This window comes from Eleutherodactylus coqui, chromosome 1 (assembly GCF_035609145.1).
Source record: "Eleutherodactylus coqui strain aEleCoq1 chromosome 1, aEleCoq1.hap1, whole genome shotgun sequence".
Classification (NCBI taxonomy): Eukaryota; Metazoa; Chordata; class Amphibia; order Anura; family Eleutherodactylidae; genus Eleutherodactylus; species Eleutherodactylus coqui.
Genome location: NC_089837.1, coordinates 192,518,774 through 192,536,587, shown reverse-complemented (window position 1 = coordinate 192,536,587; position 17,814 = coordinate 192,518,774). Strand labels below are relative to the sequence as shown.

The 17,814-nt window shown below is 42.6% G+C and overlaps 1 protein-coding gene across 2 annotated transcripts in view; it reads right to left on the bottom strand.

Annotated features, from left to right (window-relative positions):
* Nucleotides 1-707: 707 nt before the first annotated feature.
* The window catches only part of DOP1A (DOP1 leucine zipper like protein A), a 74,331-nt gene continuing 57,224 nt past the window's right edge, over nt 708-17,814 (bottom strand). For both annotated transcript variants that reach the window (XM_066604972.1, XM_066604977.1), the window contains exons 24-37: nt 15,485-15,540; nt 14,481-14,585; nt 13,852-13,918; nt 10,905-11,049; nt 9,621-9,700; nt 9,433-9,542; nt 7,944-8,093; nt 7,722-7,783; nt 7,093-7,245; nt 6,759-6,895; nt 6,270-6,325; nt 5,469-5,633; nt 4,666-4,795; nt 708-1,261 (exon numbers count right to left, since the gene is read on the bottom strand). In XM_066604972.1, the coding sequence (XP_066461069.1) occupies nt 956-1,261; nt 4,666-4,795; nt 5,469-5,633; nt 6,270-6,325; nt 6,759-6,895; nt 7,093-7,245; nt 7,722-7,783; nt 7,944-8,093; nt 9,433-9,542; nt 9,621-9,700; nt 10,905-11,049; nt 13,852-13,918; nt 14,481-14,585; nt 15,485-15,540 (1,722 nt within the window). In that variant the 3' untranslated portion in view covers nt 708-955. The remainder of the gene's footprint in view (nt 1,262-4,665; nt 4,796-5,468; nt 5,634-6,269; nt 6,326-6,758; nt 6,896-7,092; nt 7,246-7,721; nt 7,784-7,943; nt 8,094-9,432; nt 9,543-9,620; nt 9,701-10,904; nt 11,050-13,851; nt 13,919-14,480; nt 14,586-15,484; nt 15,541-17,814) is intronic.

The following is a 17,814-nucleotide window of genomic DNA, read 5'->3' as shown; positions in this document are numbered from 1 at the left end:
TGCATAAAGACACATTATCTCTCTGAGTCTTTGTAGCTTTTTACAATCTAAGGGTTCCGTTAATAAAGTGGACCACAGATAAGATTGTAATAAAGAGGATCTTTTTTTTTCCCTTCCCGAACATAGAACAACGTTTGATCATGAGTGGGAGGTCATCATCTAACTTTTCTGGTCATAGGCCCCACAAGTGATTTAGTGTCCATTATCCGGGACACTACTTGTATATGGGTTTTCCGTGTGGAATTAGGGAATATTCTATATCCAAGAGTTCCTATCTGGATTATATATGTTTTGTTCTGTCCATTTTTAATTTTTCTAATAAAGTTAGTTTGTTTTAATATTACATTCTTCCTCGGTGTTTGCTCTAAATTGCCCTGCAGTGCAGGTTTTAGATTTGCGGCATGCCAGTTTATGCTGCAAATTTTCACCATGGATTTCGCCTCTTAAAATGAAAAGGTGAGATCTGCACCAAAAATCGACAACATGAAAACATAAACCCTTTGCCTGGGATCACACATGCAATTTTATGATGCAGTCAGTATTTTGAATCACACGTAGGAGTGGATACAAAAGGAGAGAGGTATCAGTCTTTCCTTTATACTTTTCCTTCCTTTTGGATTCACTTCTGCTCTAAAACTGCATTAACAGGTCAATGTGTGAATTAAATATTAGCTGGAGAATTAGGAGTAGAAATAAAAAGCTAAGCCTGAGTGAAAAATGGTCAGATCTGTATTTCTGATATTTTCTTCGAGCAATCAATGACATCATAAGACATACCTTGTGCACCATGAGGAGATAGTACGTTAACATGATTAGTTCACATCCAGAAGTCTCACTTTTATTTACAAATAAAAAAGATTTAAATAAGAGTCCAGACATAAGAAGCAGATTTGTTACAATACATACAGAGTAAAAAAGTCTCTATACAACGCAGTGGTAAGAACCCTGGAGCACATCAACTCTTCAGCACCCCTTCCAGGAAATCTCTCTCAAGCATCTCCTCAATTTTCTGTCTTGCTTTGCTGGAGAACATCTTCTGGTTCTCTAGTTTAATATCTTTGTTTGGAAAAGAATTCTGGTAAAGGACCGGGCTCCCCGAGTCTCCGACACATCTGCTGGTGACTTTGCTATTGAAGACTTGACTGAGGACGTTGAAAAAAGGCAGAAGCTGCTCCATGCTGCGAACGGTGGAAATGGTTAGCAGTAAATGTCCGGGGTCCCAGTCCAGTATTCTCCCTGAGCTGTCATCTTCTGGGTTTTTCTGGATTAATAAAATTGAGAAAAACTGATCAAAACAGATTCTTAAGGGTTTTTCAGTTGAAAAGAAAATAAGACACAAACATGCGCAGAGACTGAAATAATGGTAGAGCGCTGATAGTAATAGGATTAGCAGTGCTGGATCTCACTACCATACCCGGATTACCTCTATATTCAAACTATTTTTATCTCATAGTGTCTCTAAACACTTTTCGGTTCACCACAATGCAGATCCTTCGAGATTATCGATTACCCCTTTGGAGCAAATTCAACCAGGTAACCATGCTAGGCTAGTAAGAAAAGAAATGTTTTATATATTTAAATTCAATACACTACATCCCACAGGACTAAATGAAACACTAGAGAAATTTTATTAAGATATTTTATTTTTATATATAGGAGAATATTTCCCGATTTTAAGACTGATATTTATTTAATATTTATTGTATATATCTATGGATTGTTTAGAATCTTAATTTTATGACAGATGGTCCTATTTGTAGCACTGCAATGCATGTTATCCCGTTACCTAGCCCTTGGTTTGTATTTTTGTGTACATTCTACTAAGGGATATATTAAATACACAACATTAGATTGCTTGTTGTATATAGCCATTTGGCATGTTACTGTATCTATCGATATGTTATCTATATAATTTTGATATGAAGAAGCCACCGTACAAAGTCACATGAGAAACCTATTCCCTAAGGCCCCTTGACAGTATAATCATGTGACACAACGTCCTTGAATGTAGGACGTCACCACGCGCTACGTAGCTTCATATGACCAAGGCCCGCAACATAGAAGGTAAACGTACTGCTGCGAGGCGAGATGCCAGTACAAGCATACGTCATTACGTTCTGTGACCCCATGTGATCCTCTTGGCGACGCCCATGTGGGTGGGCGTCATTGCGTCCGGCGCAACACCACGTGATCATCTGATGACGTGGTGGAGGAGTTCCAGGAAGAGACGCGGTGGGATACCGCCCCCCTGCGTCCTTGGATACCCGATATGCACTCGGACGGTCTTTGGGGACGCCCCGCCTTCTAGTGTAACATCGAAGTGCTTCCCTTCCCCGTCAGACCTTCGGTCATGTGACCGAGTGACGCCGTGATACCCGGAGGTAACGTCGGATATATTTAAATTTACATATATTACATCAACAATTGCAATAGCATGCCACTAAAAAGGAGGATGGGAAACCATTTATAACATTATAGTCATTATTATGAATGTGTACAATGTGGTTGTTTCCCTTCCTGCCCCTCCCCTTCCCCTTTTCCTTCTGTGTATGTTTTGCTATAAATAGAGACCATCTACCAACTGTTCCTTATGCTTGATAAAGGCTTGACAGAAGCCGAAACGCGTTGCAACGCCCATTTACCTGTTCTTTTATATAATAAATCGCTTTATGAGGATTATACCTGCATCGTTGAAACCTTTTTGCTCCTTGGGATATTGGGGGTGCCAGGAGTCCAGGCACCCCTCAACAAGTAAGATTTCCACATTCTGCCACTGTTTGATGGAGCGCATGAAGTGAGTTTTTTCTCTTTCCTAATGCACATTTCTCTCCTCCTTGACACTGTTGTTTTGGAGTCGCTCGCTGCAGCTCTCCCTTAGGGGATGTCCTAGGACCGTCAACATACACTGCCTCTATTTGGTTTTCAAAAAAGCTGAAGTGGACCAACGAACTGACCGGTCTCTTAACTATAGGACCGGTTCAGTTGCGGTGAGTTCCTCTCCATATTACCTTGTTTTCATTTCCTTACACACCATTGGAGCGCCGCTTCTGACCTTATTATTTACCTATATTCAAACTAGTTAGTATTTGGGTATTTAAAGGGAACCTGTTGGCAGTTTCATGCTGCCTGGACTATGGGCAGCATGAAATATAGCAATTCCTCAAGTTACAATGGCCTTGGGTTACCATTAGAGATGAGCGAGCACGCTCGGATAAGACAGTTACTCACACGAGCATCGCTCTTATCGAGTAACTGCATTCTCGTCCGAGCATGCTCGGGGAGTGGCAGGGGAAGATCTCTCTCTCTTCCCCTCTCCCGAGCCTGCTCGGACGAGAATGCAGTTACTCGTTAGAGCGATGCTCGCTCAAGTAACCGCCTTATCTGAGCGTGCTCGCTCATCTCTAGTTACGCTAATTTCAAAGTACTGTAGAATATTCTCTCTCCGTCAATTGAAAATGAAGCCATATTTAGCATACAATGTCACATATAGTCCAGATCTGCAGCATGTGCACCTTGCTGGAAAATCCCACCAATCAGCATGGTCAGCATCACTTGTAAAACACCTGTATTACTGTAATGTACTGATTGGCTGTCTAGTAGCGCCTCTCTACAGTACAATGTGGTACTACATGTTCTGTGCTGCTCTTCACCTGAGCAAGAGGAGCTGCTCCTGGGAGGGCAGCTTCATGTGATTTTCTGGTACACTGTGTACTGTACAGACCCTGAAGAAGCTCCTGTCCTCAATCAGAAAGACCTTCTGGAACATGGACTTTCTATGTAATGTGAGGGACTTGCTTTATCTGTATATATTATCTGCTTCCTTTTTTTTAATCTTCATTTTGTATCCCTTTTGGCTGACGTTTTGAGGGCTTCAGAACCAATTTTCCATAGAGTAACGGTTTCAACATACAATGGTCGTCCCAGAACCGATATTGTGTGTTGAGGGGCCACTTTGCAGTCGAGCTCCCTGATTGCAGACAGCTATGCTTTACTCTGAAGCACTGCAGCAATTCAGAGAAAACAATGTTAAGAAGAGCGGACCATGGGGAGAAGTAAAGATCTATCCTAAGAAAGTAATAAAAAGGAAAGAATATAAGGGCAGAATGCTGGGCGGTTCCTCTCTTTCCCAAACTCAGCTTGGTGGTCCGGTCTCTCGCTACAACTTAATAGGCGGACACTTCTTACCAAGTCCGGCTCTTTTTGAAAGCTACGTTTTACTGTAAACCATAATTGCTTGTAAGAAGGGAGTTGTATTTCATGTTGACCATGGTTCCCTAAGGCTATTTTCACGCAAGCATACTTTTCATCAGTATTCCATCCATATTTTTCTATCAGTAATATGGAGCTAATGTTAATCTCTAAAACCTAAATGGGTGGACAAAATATGTGCGCATTTTAAAATTGCAGCATGCACTACTTTTATCCTTTCTGCGGTCGGAAAACGTCCATTGAAGTCTATGTAGTGTGCTTAAAATACGGGTGCATTAGTATTCCATTATAAGTCAATAGCGTTGGACATGGGCCAATGATTTACAACGGATCCCGCATTGTGTAGAGACTTCCATTTATGATGGAAACAATGATGCAAATGTGAAATCAGCTTAATCTTATGACTACTTTTGATATAGTATGTTCTTATACATGAATCAACGTCAGGAACAATACCTTGGCCCTTTTCCTTAAGAGTTTTGCTAGTCGAACCACATATGGTTTAAATTCCCTCTGATGTGTTCCTTGTCTTCGAACTTCCAACCCCGAATCATCTGATGCCTCTGGGATAAATGCCCAGCGATACCTAAAAGACAGTTATAGTAATAGCAGTAGAAAATGCTATAAGCAACAGATGTTACATATTACACAGCAAATAACACAGGACAGCTAAGGAAAATGATCATCAAGCAACAAGGCTGTCATTGCAACAGTACATGTAGAATCTTTAAACATCTTATCATGTTGGAAATAGTTACTACGTCTATATTCAAGTTTGGTATACATGACTACCCGTGAATATGGAAGTGTGATTAGAGACTAGCTGTAAAAAGCATAAGGAGTGCAATTAGGTCTACCACATATGTATATAGTATGAAGACCATAGGATTCCACACAGTGGGGTCATAACTAGAGATGAGCGAGCATACTCGCTAAGGCTAACTACTCGAGCGAGTAGTGCCTTAGCCGAGTATCTCCCCCTCGGCTCTAAAGGTTCGGCTGCCGGCGCGGGCGACAGGTGAGTTGCGGCAGTGAGTGGGGGGGAGAGAGATCTCCCCTCCGTTCCTCCCCGCTCTCCCCCGCAGCTCCCCGCCCGCTGCCGGCAGCCGAATCTTTGCTCCCGAGTGGGCAGGTACTCGCTAAGGGCAATGCTCGATCGAGCAATTGCCCTTAGAGAGTATGCTCGCTCATCTCTAGTCGTAACACTAGAGAGAAAGATATTCTTATACAGTGACACCAAACATTAAAAAACAACTTACATCTGAAACTGGGGCAGATTATCAGAGGGTAGTGCCAGGGCTAAGTCAAGAAATTTACAGGCTGACAGATAGAGGTTCAACCACCGCTGGCTGTTATACGACGTGGAGAATCCGTTCCCACCAGTGTATGTCGTCTCCAAACCAGCTACAGAAGGCCCAGAAGTCCTGTAGTAGGTTGGATAAAAGTATAGGTTAAATCAGAAACTAGAGCAATGGTAATTAGAAAATAAATTCATACTGATGATACCTCAACATTTCACAGCCAAGCAGATCTATGCAGTTCTAGACAAGTCAGGTGGTGCTATGTTAAAGTATCTGTTGGGGACTTTTTTAGGATGAGTTCAAGATTGCGGATTTGCTGCAGAATTTTGACTGCAGATTTCACACCAAAATTCGGCAGCAATGTATAGTAGAATGTAAGTGAATAGGGTATGAACATAGAAAAAAAAGACAAACAGTGAGTGTACATGAGCACCAGAAGCAGAGATATCTCTCATGGACCAGTGAACACAAAGCTCTATACTGAAACGGAGCATTATTAATTTGATTACTTGTATGATGGGAAGCTATTGGAAGGACTGACATTGAGGGATGCCAGGAGGGGTACATGAGTTGTGCAGCATGGTTCAAGTTGATGTGGAGAGGCGTTAGTCTATCAATAGGGGGCAAAAAGAGGCTATTGCAGTAGTTGAGGCAGTATATTTTTAATGCCTGTATGACATAAATATTGTTAGTCTCTTGCGTCAGAAAGGGCTAATACAGGAAATATCTACTACTTTTTATAGAAAAATAGCAACCTACCTGGTGATATCTTCATCTGCGGTAAGTTCCTGCTCCATTAACAAGAAAACCTGTACCTGATAATACACAAATAAATCAAATTGGTACACAACTATAAACAATACTCATTGACCAAGGCAACAATATTTCAACAGCAATGATTCATCATTGTAGGCAAAATCCCTGTTGGGTATCATCTAGATGTGACCACCGTATGTGCCAAGGAGTTACAATTTCACAAACTTCAAAATATCAGTCAGAACAGTTGTGCTTGTGAGCAGCATTTCTGAACTGAGATGGTAGATATTCCTTTAACTTCAGTCTCCTCATTGCTGCTTTCATACTTTTCCCCATGACTTTTATGTTTGGTGGGATTCTACTGGGGCCTCTAGGGTCACCCTGACTGTCTGTACTTGAGTCATTTTTGTACTTATTTGTTCATATTGTGATTTTTTTTTCCAATAAAAACTCATAAAACAGGAAAATAACAAAAAAGCACAATGTACTCACCAGTTCAGTGATCATGGTTGGCCAGAGAGAGGTGAGATGTTGTGGGGACATTCTTAGAAGTAGTACTCGGAAAAACAGGAACACCTGGGAATGTAGAGTAGGCACCTGTGGCAACCGTAAGCTCTCCACTAGCCTTTCTTAAAAACAAAGACAGCACAAATTATGGTTATTCTGGATTGTGCCCGCTTTCTTCAGTTCACAAACTTATTCTGGGTAACGTATTTCAGGGATAGTAGTGCTGCTTCTGTTTCACTCAGGTAGGTGATAAATGTTCCTCTGAATGCCACCATCAGGTTTATTTTCAGATGCACAATAGATTACATTGCGGCCTCACCTTGTATATCCGGTAGGAATTTCTGGTACTGGTCAGTTTCACTGCTAAAGATGGCGAAGGCCAGTCTCTTCAACAGCATTGCCCTCTGCTCCAGCTCAGCATCTCGGTTCGTGAACAAACTGAGGGAGCTGCTCTGAGCGACAGCTACACGAGCTGAGGAACAAAAAATAAATCATTAGCACGGCAGACGAGAACACTTCACTTAGAGCCAGCACACAGACATGTGCAGGAGATAGCAATGTGGGATATGCAGAATGGCAATATATATTCGGAGCTTCAGATGGTGACCAGAATGGTCATCAATGCAACTACAAATTTGCAAGTGGCAACAAAAATGTATACTTCTAGTCACTATTTGCGACTAGCCATGCAAAAAATAAAAATCACCCACACAGGCTGTCGGTCTGTGGCGGCCATGCTGCCCCCACTCAACAAGCCACTCCCACTTCCCCCAAAGCAGAAGTGTTCCTTTATGTATTTAGATTTGGCGACTAAAAATTTTATTTGGCTTATAAATTTTTTAGTTTAGAAGTCTTATTCAGTTAAATTAGATGTTGACGTACACTCAATATGGTGCAGGGGATATACTGGTTCAAAAAGTTAACAAAAAATACATTCAGACAACTTACTCATTAAATCCCGAAATGTGGTTTTGTCATGTGTCATCAGATGGTCCATGATGGCCCTCCAGCTGTATGACAAGGTAAAGAAGAGCTGATCAGAGGTGGAATCTGATTTAACCTCTTATATCTGCGTTAGCTTGCAGAGTGTTCTCATCATAGGAACCTCGTGTAACTTGAACTTTATGTTAATTTGTCCCAAACACATTGACAAGAAGAGAGATGTCTTACTGACTAACACAGGAGCTGTCCATCTGGAAGAAGTTGTGATCCATGAAGAGGTCAAACGCTTCCTTCTTCCACGTGCGCCTGGTGTACTGGTAACCACTGAGACTGCTCAGCAGCTGCACGCAGGCGCGGTAACTGGGAGCATTATGAGCGCTGCAACGGAGAAGGCAACAACATATTACAGAAGATGGTTCATTATGTTAGAAAGCATGGCCTTGCTTCATTACATTCTCTATGAATATGAAACCCTGGAGAACTGCATTCTAGGTTGGAACAAATACTTTTATCTCACACTGAAGTGGACGGAAAATTGCATAAGGCTAGTTTCACATTTGCATTGGAACTTCCGGTCAGAGGTTCCGTCACAGATCCGGCACAAAATACCGGAAAAAAAGCACCGATGCAGTGCTTTTTCTTTCAGTAAAAAAACAGGTAGCTGAGCGGGAAGTGAACAGACCCCATTAAAGTCAATAGGGTCCATCCAGCGCTGTTTGGCTTCGTCCTAAGACAGAGCTGTTCAACAAGGGGATTCCCCTTTCCTGCTCTATGAATGGAGCAGGAAAACGGAACCCCCAAGTGCAGATGTGAAACCCCCCTAATACCTTCAAGACAAGCATGATCAAATCTGATAATAAAAAGAAATGCAGGGGTCCCATTCAAACCAGGCTGTTCTTTGCCAAAAAATGCTAGAGGGAATAGGTCATCAGAAAATGACCTATTGTACAAGTCAAGTTTTTATGTTAACCATATATTTTTGGAGAATTTTTTAATGATTTTTCCTTTCAAATTTCGACGTTACAAAATCCTGCAGTTTTCACACTGAATACTAAACCTAATAATAGTTGACACTTCCTGCACTACACTCAGCATATACATCATGAAATACCTCCAACATGTCCATTTCTATTAGCCAGATGGATGCTAAAAGTCTGTCCTTTTAGCATATGGTGCTGGTATAAAATTCAATACAAATGAATCCCTAAAAGCAACAGCTTACTGTGTGATCTGTTATTATTCCAATGGGAGCAAAGCCAGATGTGTGCAACTGAATAGGCACAGAACTGCATACAGGCAAACATTTAGACTGTATGTAGTGCCCAAACAGGATGTGAAGTGAGCTTTATTCTTTATTTTGCACCCATAAGTGCTCCTTACCACTACAATAAGGAAGCGCATTAACCATTTCCAATCCACTGTCTAACGTCTTCCGACATTCTGATTGAAGGCTGTACAGGAAGACGTCTGGCAGGGTATTCTTCCTGTATATTTCTGACCATTCTGTTGTTGGGGGGCCTCTCCAGCATGTCCCATACTGCAGTACTGGCTCTAGCCAGCAGATGGCACCATTGTATAATGGCAGAAAGAATAAGCCCCCCTAGGAAACCCTGAATCCAAAATTGGATTGCAAAGGGTTAATGTAATAACGTGTATTACTTTTCAATGTATTAAAATAATGTCACAATAAAGCAGATAAATTGAACAATAACCTTACCTATGGTTCCGTAAATAGGGTACGACATAATGCATGATATTGACAAGTAATGGGATAACTTTCTCTTTTTCATCACTGTAGAAAACCATATCCAGCAAATGAGCAAGAACCTAAAAAAATACATGGTCAATGAAGAAATCCTCCTCGTATACAGAATAACATTTTAAAGCTGAGCAAGCGCCTCTTACCTCAGACAGTAAAGTGAGGGCATGTACACTGTACACCGAAGGGGTGAAATGTGTCTCTATCGCCGGAGAGAGCATAATGTCTAAAGAGTAGAAGAAAGGAACATAGTAAAAGGTTTGTCCTTATACACTGCATCCATTTATCATCCTGTCCACAGGGGAGAGTAGCCCCCCCATACACGCTGCACTGTCAGGATCTACAGTGTACGGGCACCTTTAATTTCAGAACTTATCACAAACTTTCTGTATTGTGTTTGATTAGTTATCAATGGTGACATTACTTTAAAAACATGATGATCTGTAGGTGCAAATGTAAGAAACCAGAAATCGTGATTTATCACCAGAAGTACAGTACATATTCAAAATAAATAACTATATCAAAGTGTTATAGGGAAGTGAAATATTTAATTAGGTGATAGCAACCCTTAAAATTAGGGCTGGCAAACAAAAAAGTCCCTGCCGCGACCATACAGTGTCCTATGGGTGATTTTTCAATTTATGATCTGACCAGTCTTTTGACACTTAAAGGGGTTGTCCTGCGCCGAAATGGGTTTTTTTTTTTTTCAATAGCCCCCCCGTTCGGCGCGAGACAAACCCGATGCAGGGGTTTAAAAAAAAACCCGTTTAGTACTTACCCGAATCCCCGCGCTCCGGTGACTTCTTACTTACCTTGCGAAGATGGCCGCCGGGATCTTCACCCACGGTGGACCGCAGGTCTTCTCCCATGGTGCACCGTGGGCTCTGTGCGTTCCATTGCCGATTCCAGCCTCCTGATTGGCTGGAATCGGCACACGTGACGGGGCGGAGCTACGAGGAGCAGCTCTCCAGCACGAGCGGCCCCATTCAGAAGGGAGAAGACCGGACTGCGCAAGCGCGTCTAATCGGGCGATTAGACGCTGAAATTAGACGGCACCATGGAAACGAGGACGCTAGCAACGGAACAGGTAAGTGAATAACTTCTGTATGGCTCATAATTAATGCACAATGTACATTACAAAGTGCATTAATATGGCCATACAGAAGTGCTGTACCTCACTTGCTTTCGCGGGACAACCCCTTTAACTAGTGGAGCCCACATCATTTCCATTGAGAAAGTCATTCCCACTACTGCAGATCTTCTCTGCAGTAAGTGGTAGCATGTGTGATTCTTAACAGTAATATATCAAGGTCTTCAAGTTCTTATGCAAATCTAGATGTGTGAGATTCAGCGCATCATTCCAGCCTTCTGCCAGGCTTTAGGCGAGTTCTGTTACAGCTATGGTCAGCTCTAGCCGAATAAAGTCGTACCTTCTGCATTGGATTCCAGAGCCGGCCCATCTACAGTTATCTTAGGCGAAGGCTTCACTTCCAGATTTCTTCTTAACCAGGTTGTTTGCTCCAATGATGATCCTGCAATTGCACCAATGGCATCTACAATTTTATGAGTAACATCCTAAAAGGGAATGCACAAAGAACATCATGAGGTACCGATTTGTTAACAAAACTGTTAAAACTACCATTACTAACTACCATTAGTATTGTGCATTTCAGATAAGATCAGCTCTTAAAGGAAATGTCCACCTTCACAACCAACATTATTACTGCTATAATGCAATCAAGAACTACAAAAAAATAAAGCAACTTTGAAAATAGTCCTAAAGGGCCACTCTGGTGAAAATGTCCCTGCCCACCTTATCCGATTGCCTGTCACACTTTGTAGCTCTCCTCTGCATATTGTAGCCACTACCATGCAGTGCAGACCCCTATCTGATGCTTATCAGACACCATCTTGAGGCTTGTTATTTTCTGTTTCACATCTATCCCATGATGCATCAGCACAGCATTATCTGAGGCTATACCTTTTTTGCCTGCTGGGGGGACAGTATCATTACCTTCTATATTCACCCATGTAAGCTATAGACCATATGTATATAGTCCAGATCTCCTCTATTATAACTGTGGTATAGGAGTCTCTAATCATCATCAGTAACTGTGACAGGAATGTCTGTACCTCTAAGCTGGTCAGAATTGAGATCACATGACCCTTAGAAAAAAAAAAGATGCCAGAAGTTTCAGACAGAAAGAAACTAACCGACCAAGGTAACACTAGCTCACTTATATGTACAGGGGAATTAGCTACATAATGAATAAAAATTAAAAAAAAAATCACCAGAGTGGCCCTTTAATTAAAGACAAAACACACTACTGCTTTGTGTACATAATGGCTATGCAGGTCTATATGTTGCTACAGTAACAGACAGACAAACTGGAGTCTGATCTTGTAGTTCCTAGCCACATGTCCCATTCTAATCTGACATCTGTATTTAAAAGGGTTATTCTGGGACATCAAAACTTTGCTACTGATGACTGACAGGTCATCAATAGATGATCGGTGGGGACCATCCACTTGGATTCCCACTAATCAGCTGATTCCCAATGCTGCTATTGCTATAGTCAGTGAAGGAAGCAGAAAGCGCTGACAACAATGCGGTGGCCTAGGTGGGTATTGCAGGAACAGATCCTGTTAAATTCAATGGGATTTGAGCTGCAGTATCAAATTGGGCCACTGCGCTATGGTCAGCACTTTTTACTTCCTCCACTGACCATAGCTACAGTGGCACCGAGAATTAGCTGAGCCAAGCAGCAGCTTCCCGTCGATCATCTATTGATGACTGCAAAAGTTCAAATTGTCCCCGAATATGCCTTTAAGTAAAAGCAAAGAACAGATGAAAGAGAATGTAATTGCAGAATCAGTCTACACTGAGTCTAACTGCCTGTGGCTAGTGAAGACACACGTGTACGTAGGGGCTGTGGACTCAAAACTGTAGGATATTTTTACTAGACACTATTTGCAAAAATGCTTAAAGGGGTTGTCCCGAGGCAGCAAGTGGGTCTATACACTTCTGCATGGCCATAATAATGCACTTTGTAATGTACATTGTGCATTAATTATGAGCCATACAGAAGTTATAAAAAGTTTTATACTTACCTGCTCCGTTGCTGGCGTCCTCGTCTCCATGGTGCCGACTAATTTTCGCCCTCCGATGGCCAAATTAGCCGCGCTTGCGCAGTCCGGGTCTTCTTCTTTTCTGAATGGGGCTCCGTGTAGCTCCGCCCCGTCACGTGCCGATTCCAGCCAATCAGGAGGCTGGAATCGGCAATGGACCGCACAGAAGCCCTGCGGTCCATGGAGACAGAGGATCCCGGCGGCCATCTTCAGCAGGTGAGTATGAAGACGCCGGACCGCCGGGATTCAGGTAAGCGCTGTGCGGGTGGTTTTTTTAACCCCTGCATCGGGGTTGTCTCGCGCCGAACGGGGGGGGGGGGGGGGGTGGGGGGTTAAAAAAAAAAAAAACCCGTTTCGGCGCGGGACAACCCCTTTAATTTATTTTAATTGCACTGACTCCATGAAATATATATTTGTAGTTGCAGCACATGTTCACCTTTGAACACTAATTATTTATATAAAATGGTCTGCTTTGAAAGTGAGTTTGTAAATATAATGCCTTGCTTGTGTTTGCTAGCAGTTAACTCGACCCTCTGCGACCCTAAAGGCAAGCTCCCTCCAGACCTTGCTTATCCTGCACCTATTTCACAATTTGCAGAAATCTCACAGCATTTATTACTTGAAATGCTGTCTTTATACCAGGCTCTGTATACTAATCTAGTGAAATAAAACTAATTTTCCCTTTGTTTTATATGAGGTCAGCTAAGGAATGTGTCAACATTAGAGATGAGCGAGCATACTCGCTAAGGCAAACTACTCGAGCGAGTAGTGCCTTATTCGAGTACCTGCCCGCTCGTCTCTAAAGATTCGGCTGCCAGCACGCGTGTGCGGTGAGCTGCGGGAGTGAGCAGGGAGGAGCGGGGGGAAAGAGAGTGAGAGATCTCCCCACCGTTCCTCCCCGCTCTCCCCTGCCACTCTTCGCCGGCAGCCGAATATTTAGAGATGAGCGGGCAGGTACTCGCATAAGGCACTACTTGCTTGAGTAGTTTGCCTTAGCGAGTATACTCGCTCATCTCTAGTCAACATGTTTGATGACTGTCTGCCACAACAACCAGCAGTGTTGTGTATGTAGTTATAACGAATAGTATAGGCTGTAAGCCATTTTATAATATGAGGTATACTCTTCACAATATCAACTAGACTGGCCTCAACGCAATTACTCAAGTACATTGGGAGGAGAAAATAACTGAATTCCATGTTGTTGGACAAAATTAGACCGCTACAAATCACTTAATACTCTTTACTTACCTGGAGATCCCTCTGGTCTTTCTTGATCTCTAGCGTGGGGTTTTTCATGATAAACTCATTCAAAACCCTAAAATACCAAAATGCATAGGAAAAACACAATCAGTTAATAACGAGTACTGGTGGAAAACCACAATTCACCTGAATATCAAAAAGTCTAATGTTAATGTGATGTAGATAGGATGTATCTTTATAGAGATGCTGGGTGTTACTTTAGTTCTAGAGCGAACTCTGCAGCTGCCTAAGAGCCCAGCTACACTGGGAAATACTACAGCTGTGACCCCTCAACCAGTCTACTCTTCTACAGAACTAGCACAACTAGTCTCGGTTTATTCTATACAAAATGCATCATATCCGGAACCCGCTTCAATCACTAACATAATCCTACATTGAAAACTGCTGAAACAAGAGCAGTCACACTGGCTTACTATACTACCACTCAATCTCTGGAGTAATTTAGTTTTAGAAAAGCAATTCCCAAAAGTTTTTCCCTACGTAAAATTTTTTTTTAACTACAATGCCCAGACTATACAAAAAAGTTGTATTTGATTGAGCATAATTTATTTTGCATGGTAATGGTGTTATCCTAGTTTTGGAACAAAGAAAATGTCATATATTGGTAAATGAAATACCCAAGGATCAGGAATTGCCCAGGAGCTGGAAGATTAAGCTGTATGGACTCTTTCAGAAGGGCAAAAAAAGCAGCCCAGCTATCCACCAGATTAGACACAGGAATCCTGCAAGAACACCAAGACATAGTTAGACATATATTTCAGCTGTTTCTGTAAAGTATATGTGCTCTAACATAGCATGACATATCCAAATCCTAACAGCATATGGATTTATGGCCAATATGGATACCCTACTGATATTAAGATATAGAAGGAACTATGGCTTAATACACAAAATAAGAGCTTAAGGTCCATTTACACGGAGCGATGATCGCTCAAAAATCGCAAAAAAGCGATCTTTTAAGCGATAGACGTTGTGTCTAAACACACGCCCATCATGCACTTTTTGTGCACTGCTAGCTGATCGTTAAATTCAGTCCAACCTAAAAATCGTCCTTCAGCCTTATCAGCAGTTCTCCGCGGGTAGCGCTGATAGCATTGTTTCCCGCTGGAGAACAAAAAAAAACTGAAAGCAGATAAGAGCCCTCGGACTATTAACTGCATTTAGCTAAGGCTTCATTTGCACACTTAATTGCTCTTAAGTAGCTACTTAAAAGTTTATGCAAAATGATCGCTCAAAGCTGTCACTCAAACGGTCGTTGAAGTGATCTTTGAGCGATCATTGCTCCGTGTAAATGGGCCTTTACTCACACGGGCGTATATGGCCCACAGATTATGCGGTGCTAAAAGCCCATTGATTTCTATTGGGCCACTCACACCTGCGTTTCAATCATGCAGCATATCCTATTTTGGTGTGTATTATATGTGTGAAAAAAAGGGTTCTAATATGCAGGAAACATACGCCCTTGTGAGTGAGCCCTAAGGCTGCTAACACAAATGCTGGGTTTTTAATCACTTTTTTGAGTCAAAGCCAGAAGTGCATTCTGCAGGAAGGAGGAGTAGAAATCCTTCCTTCATATCTCGTTCCTTTTGATTTTGGTTCAAAAAGTAAGCATTAGTCTTACCTCTGTACATAAGCATAAAAGAACTGTAACATGCAGACCTCAAGGGAAAGATGTTTCTAAAAAGAGAAATTAGATTAGTATCCAAGGCAACTTGGCACTTTTTGTTATCTTTGTAAATCTATTTGAAAAGAGTACATAAATCAGAAACTGACCTATTGTTTAAGCAGTTTTTACAGTATTATATTACCCCATTAGCAACCACCTGCTGTAAATGTACGGCAGACTCACGCATGGTATCTGGGGAGTGATCAGGAGCTGACCACTCTACATCCAGAGGTTAGCTGCGCCTTCTACAAACCCAGAGGTCGGTCAGCAACTGTTACAACCGCCGTTAGCTCAGATTGCGTTAGTTAGCTCCGATCCTGGCAGTTAGCCAGTTATATTCTGCAGTCAAAACTGACCATGCATCTAAAACTACCAGCTGGAGGGGATGGGCCCCCCTTGCTGCCCCATAATTTTCCCCAGGAATCACAAGGTGCCTGTGGTTTAGCATGACAGCCTAGAGCGTAATGAAGGCTCCCAGGGATGCCGTGCAAGGATGACTATTAAGCCTTGGCAGCGCTTATCATGCATGGTGAGTACCATTAAAAAAGTTCAGAATGTTTTTTTAAATGGTTACTGGCTACCCAAAAAAATGTATGTAGTTCAAAATGGTACTAATAAAAACTACAGCTCACCATAAAAAAAAGCACCCCCAGACAGGGCAGGCAAAAAAAAAACAAAATAGAAGAAAAAAAGGTAAAAAAAATCCCTCTAGCCTTGAAGGGCTTAATAGACCAAATCACTGAATGGCTGTGATTGGTTAACACAGCGCCGGCTTTCATTGGCTGAAGCCGTGCTGAGTTAGCCAATCATAACATAGCATTCAAGCCCCACATCCAGAAAGCAATGCACTGTCAGCGTGGAGGAGGGAGCGACAGCCTGCAGTAGCGTCGCGGGAGGGGAGTATTGATTTTTTTTTCTACAGTGTATCCCCGGCATATAAGACGCCCCCGACTTTAGAGAAGATTTTCCCGGGTTAAAAAGTCGTTTTATACGCCAGAAAATATGGTATATATGCTGCATTGATCAGCAGTCTGATTTCAATGAGAGCTGCACTTGCAGTTATAAGTGCTGGCCACTTCACAGAGGTCGGAGCAAAGACTTCTGCTGCTTCTGCTTTAACCCCTCTGTATTTGTGGTGCTGTCAGCCGGCGCGCAATCAGCTGTTCATTAGGGTCCCGAGCAATGGACCACAGCGGATCGACTATTTATGACCTATAGGTCATCAATAGTATTCTTCCTGGAAAACCCCTGTAAGCTTGATTTTGACACTGGTGAACATTCATATATTAAAATAATCAAATAAGCAATTACTACATGTAAACACTATACTGATGAACTTCATTTTTAACCATATAACCATCAACCCAAAGCACTGTATACAGTAACCCTTTCCAGTCCAATGTCGGGCCTGCCCCGACATCATAATTTCCCTCCACAGCTCCGATGTCGGGGCAGGCCCGACACTGCAGTGCAGGAGTGGATCTGCACCCGATCGTCAGACACATCGGGTGCAGATACACTCCTGCACCAATCCTCATCAAGGACCACCGAGGAGAAGGCAGAAAGGGTTTTTAACCCTTTCTGCCTTCTTCTTTACACATTACATAGCGCTCAATTAGCGCTATGCAATGCATAGATTCTGGCTGGCGATCATGTGACCGCCGGTGTTACCTGACCCCCGGCGGTCACATGAACGCCGAGCCGGGAGCCTGCACTGTGGGAGGACCTGCTTACCTGACCGGCGTCTTGCGCATTCTCCTTCTGTCTCCCGGCCCGGAGATCATGTGACCACCAGGTGCCACCTGACCCCAGCGGTCACATGATCGCCGAGCCGGGAGGCAGGAGGAGAATGCGGAAGAAGCCGGACAGGTAAGCAGGTCCCTCCCTGCACCCTCCTGAACTCTGTCAGTTCAGGAGGGTGCAGGGAAAATGTATTTTTTCTCACACATTCTCCCCAGCTCCAATTTATTTGGAGCTGGGGAGAATGGGTGAGAAAAAATAAATGGATTGGAAAGGGTTAATGACACCTACCATGTAATACCAGATGAATGCAGGCCTCATGACTAATGTTGTAAATGTTGTCATGGTACATTTTGCAATTGCAAGCTTGTGACAGGAAGTCACATGACTTTGGAAGACGTTCGTCATTCATCTTGAAGGTTGCCATGGTCTCCTTGCCCATTAAAGAACCATGTATTTCCATGGATGAAGATTAAGGCTATGTTTGCACAGGGCAAATTTTGTGCAGAGATTCTTCGTGGTGTGTGGACCTGATTCTGAAAATG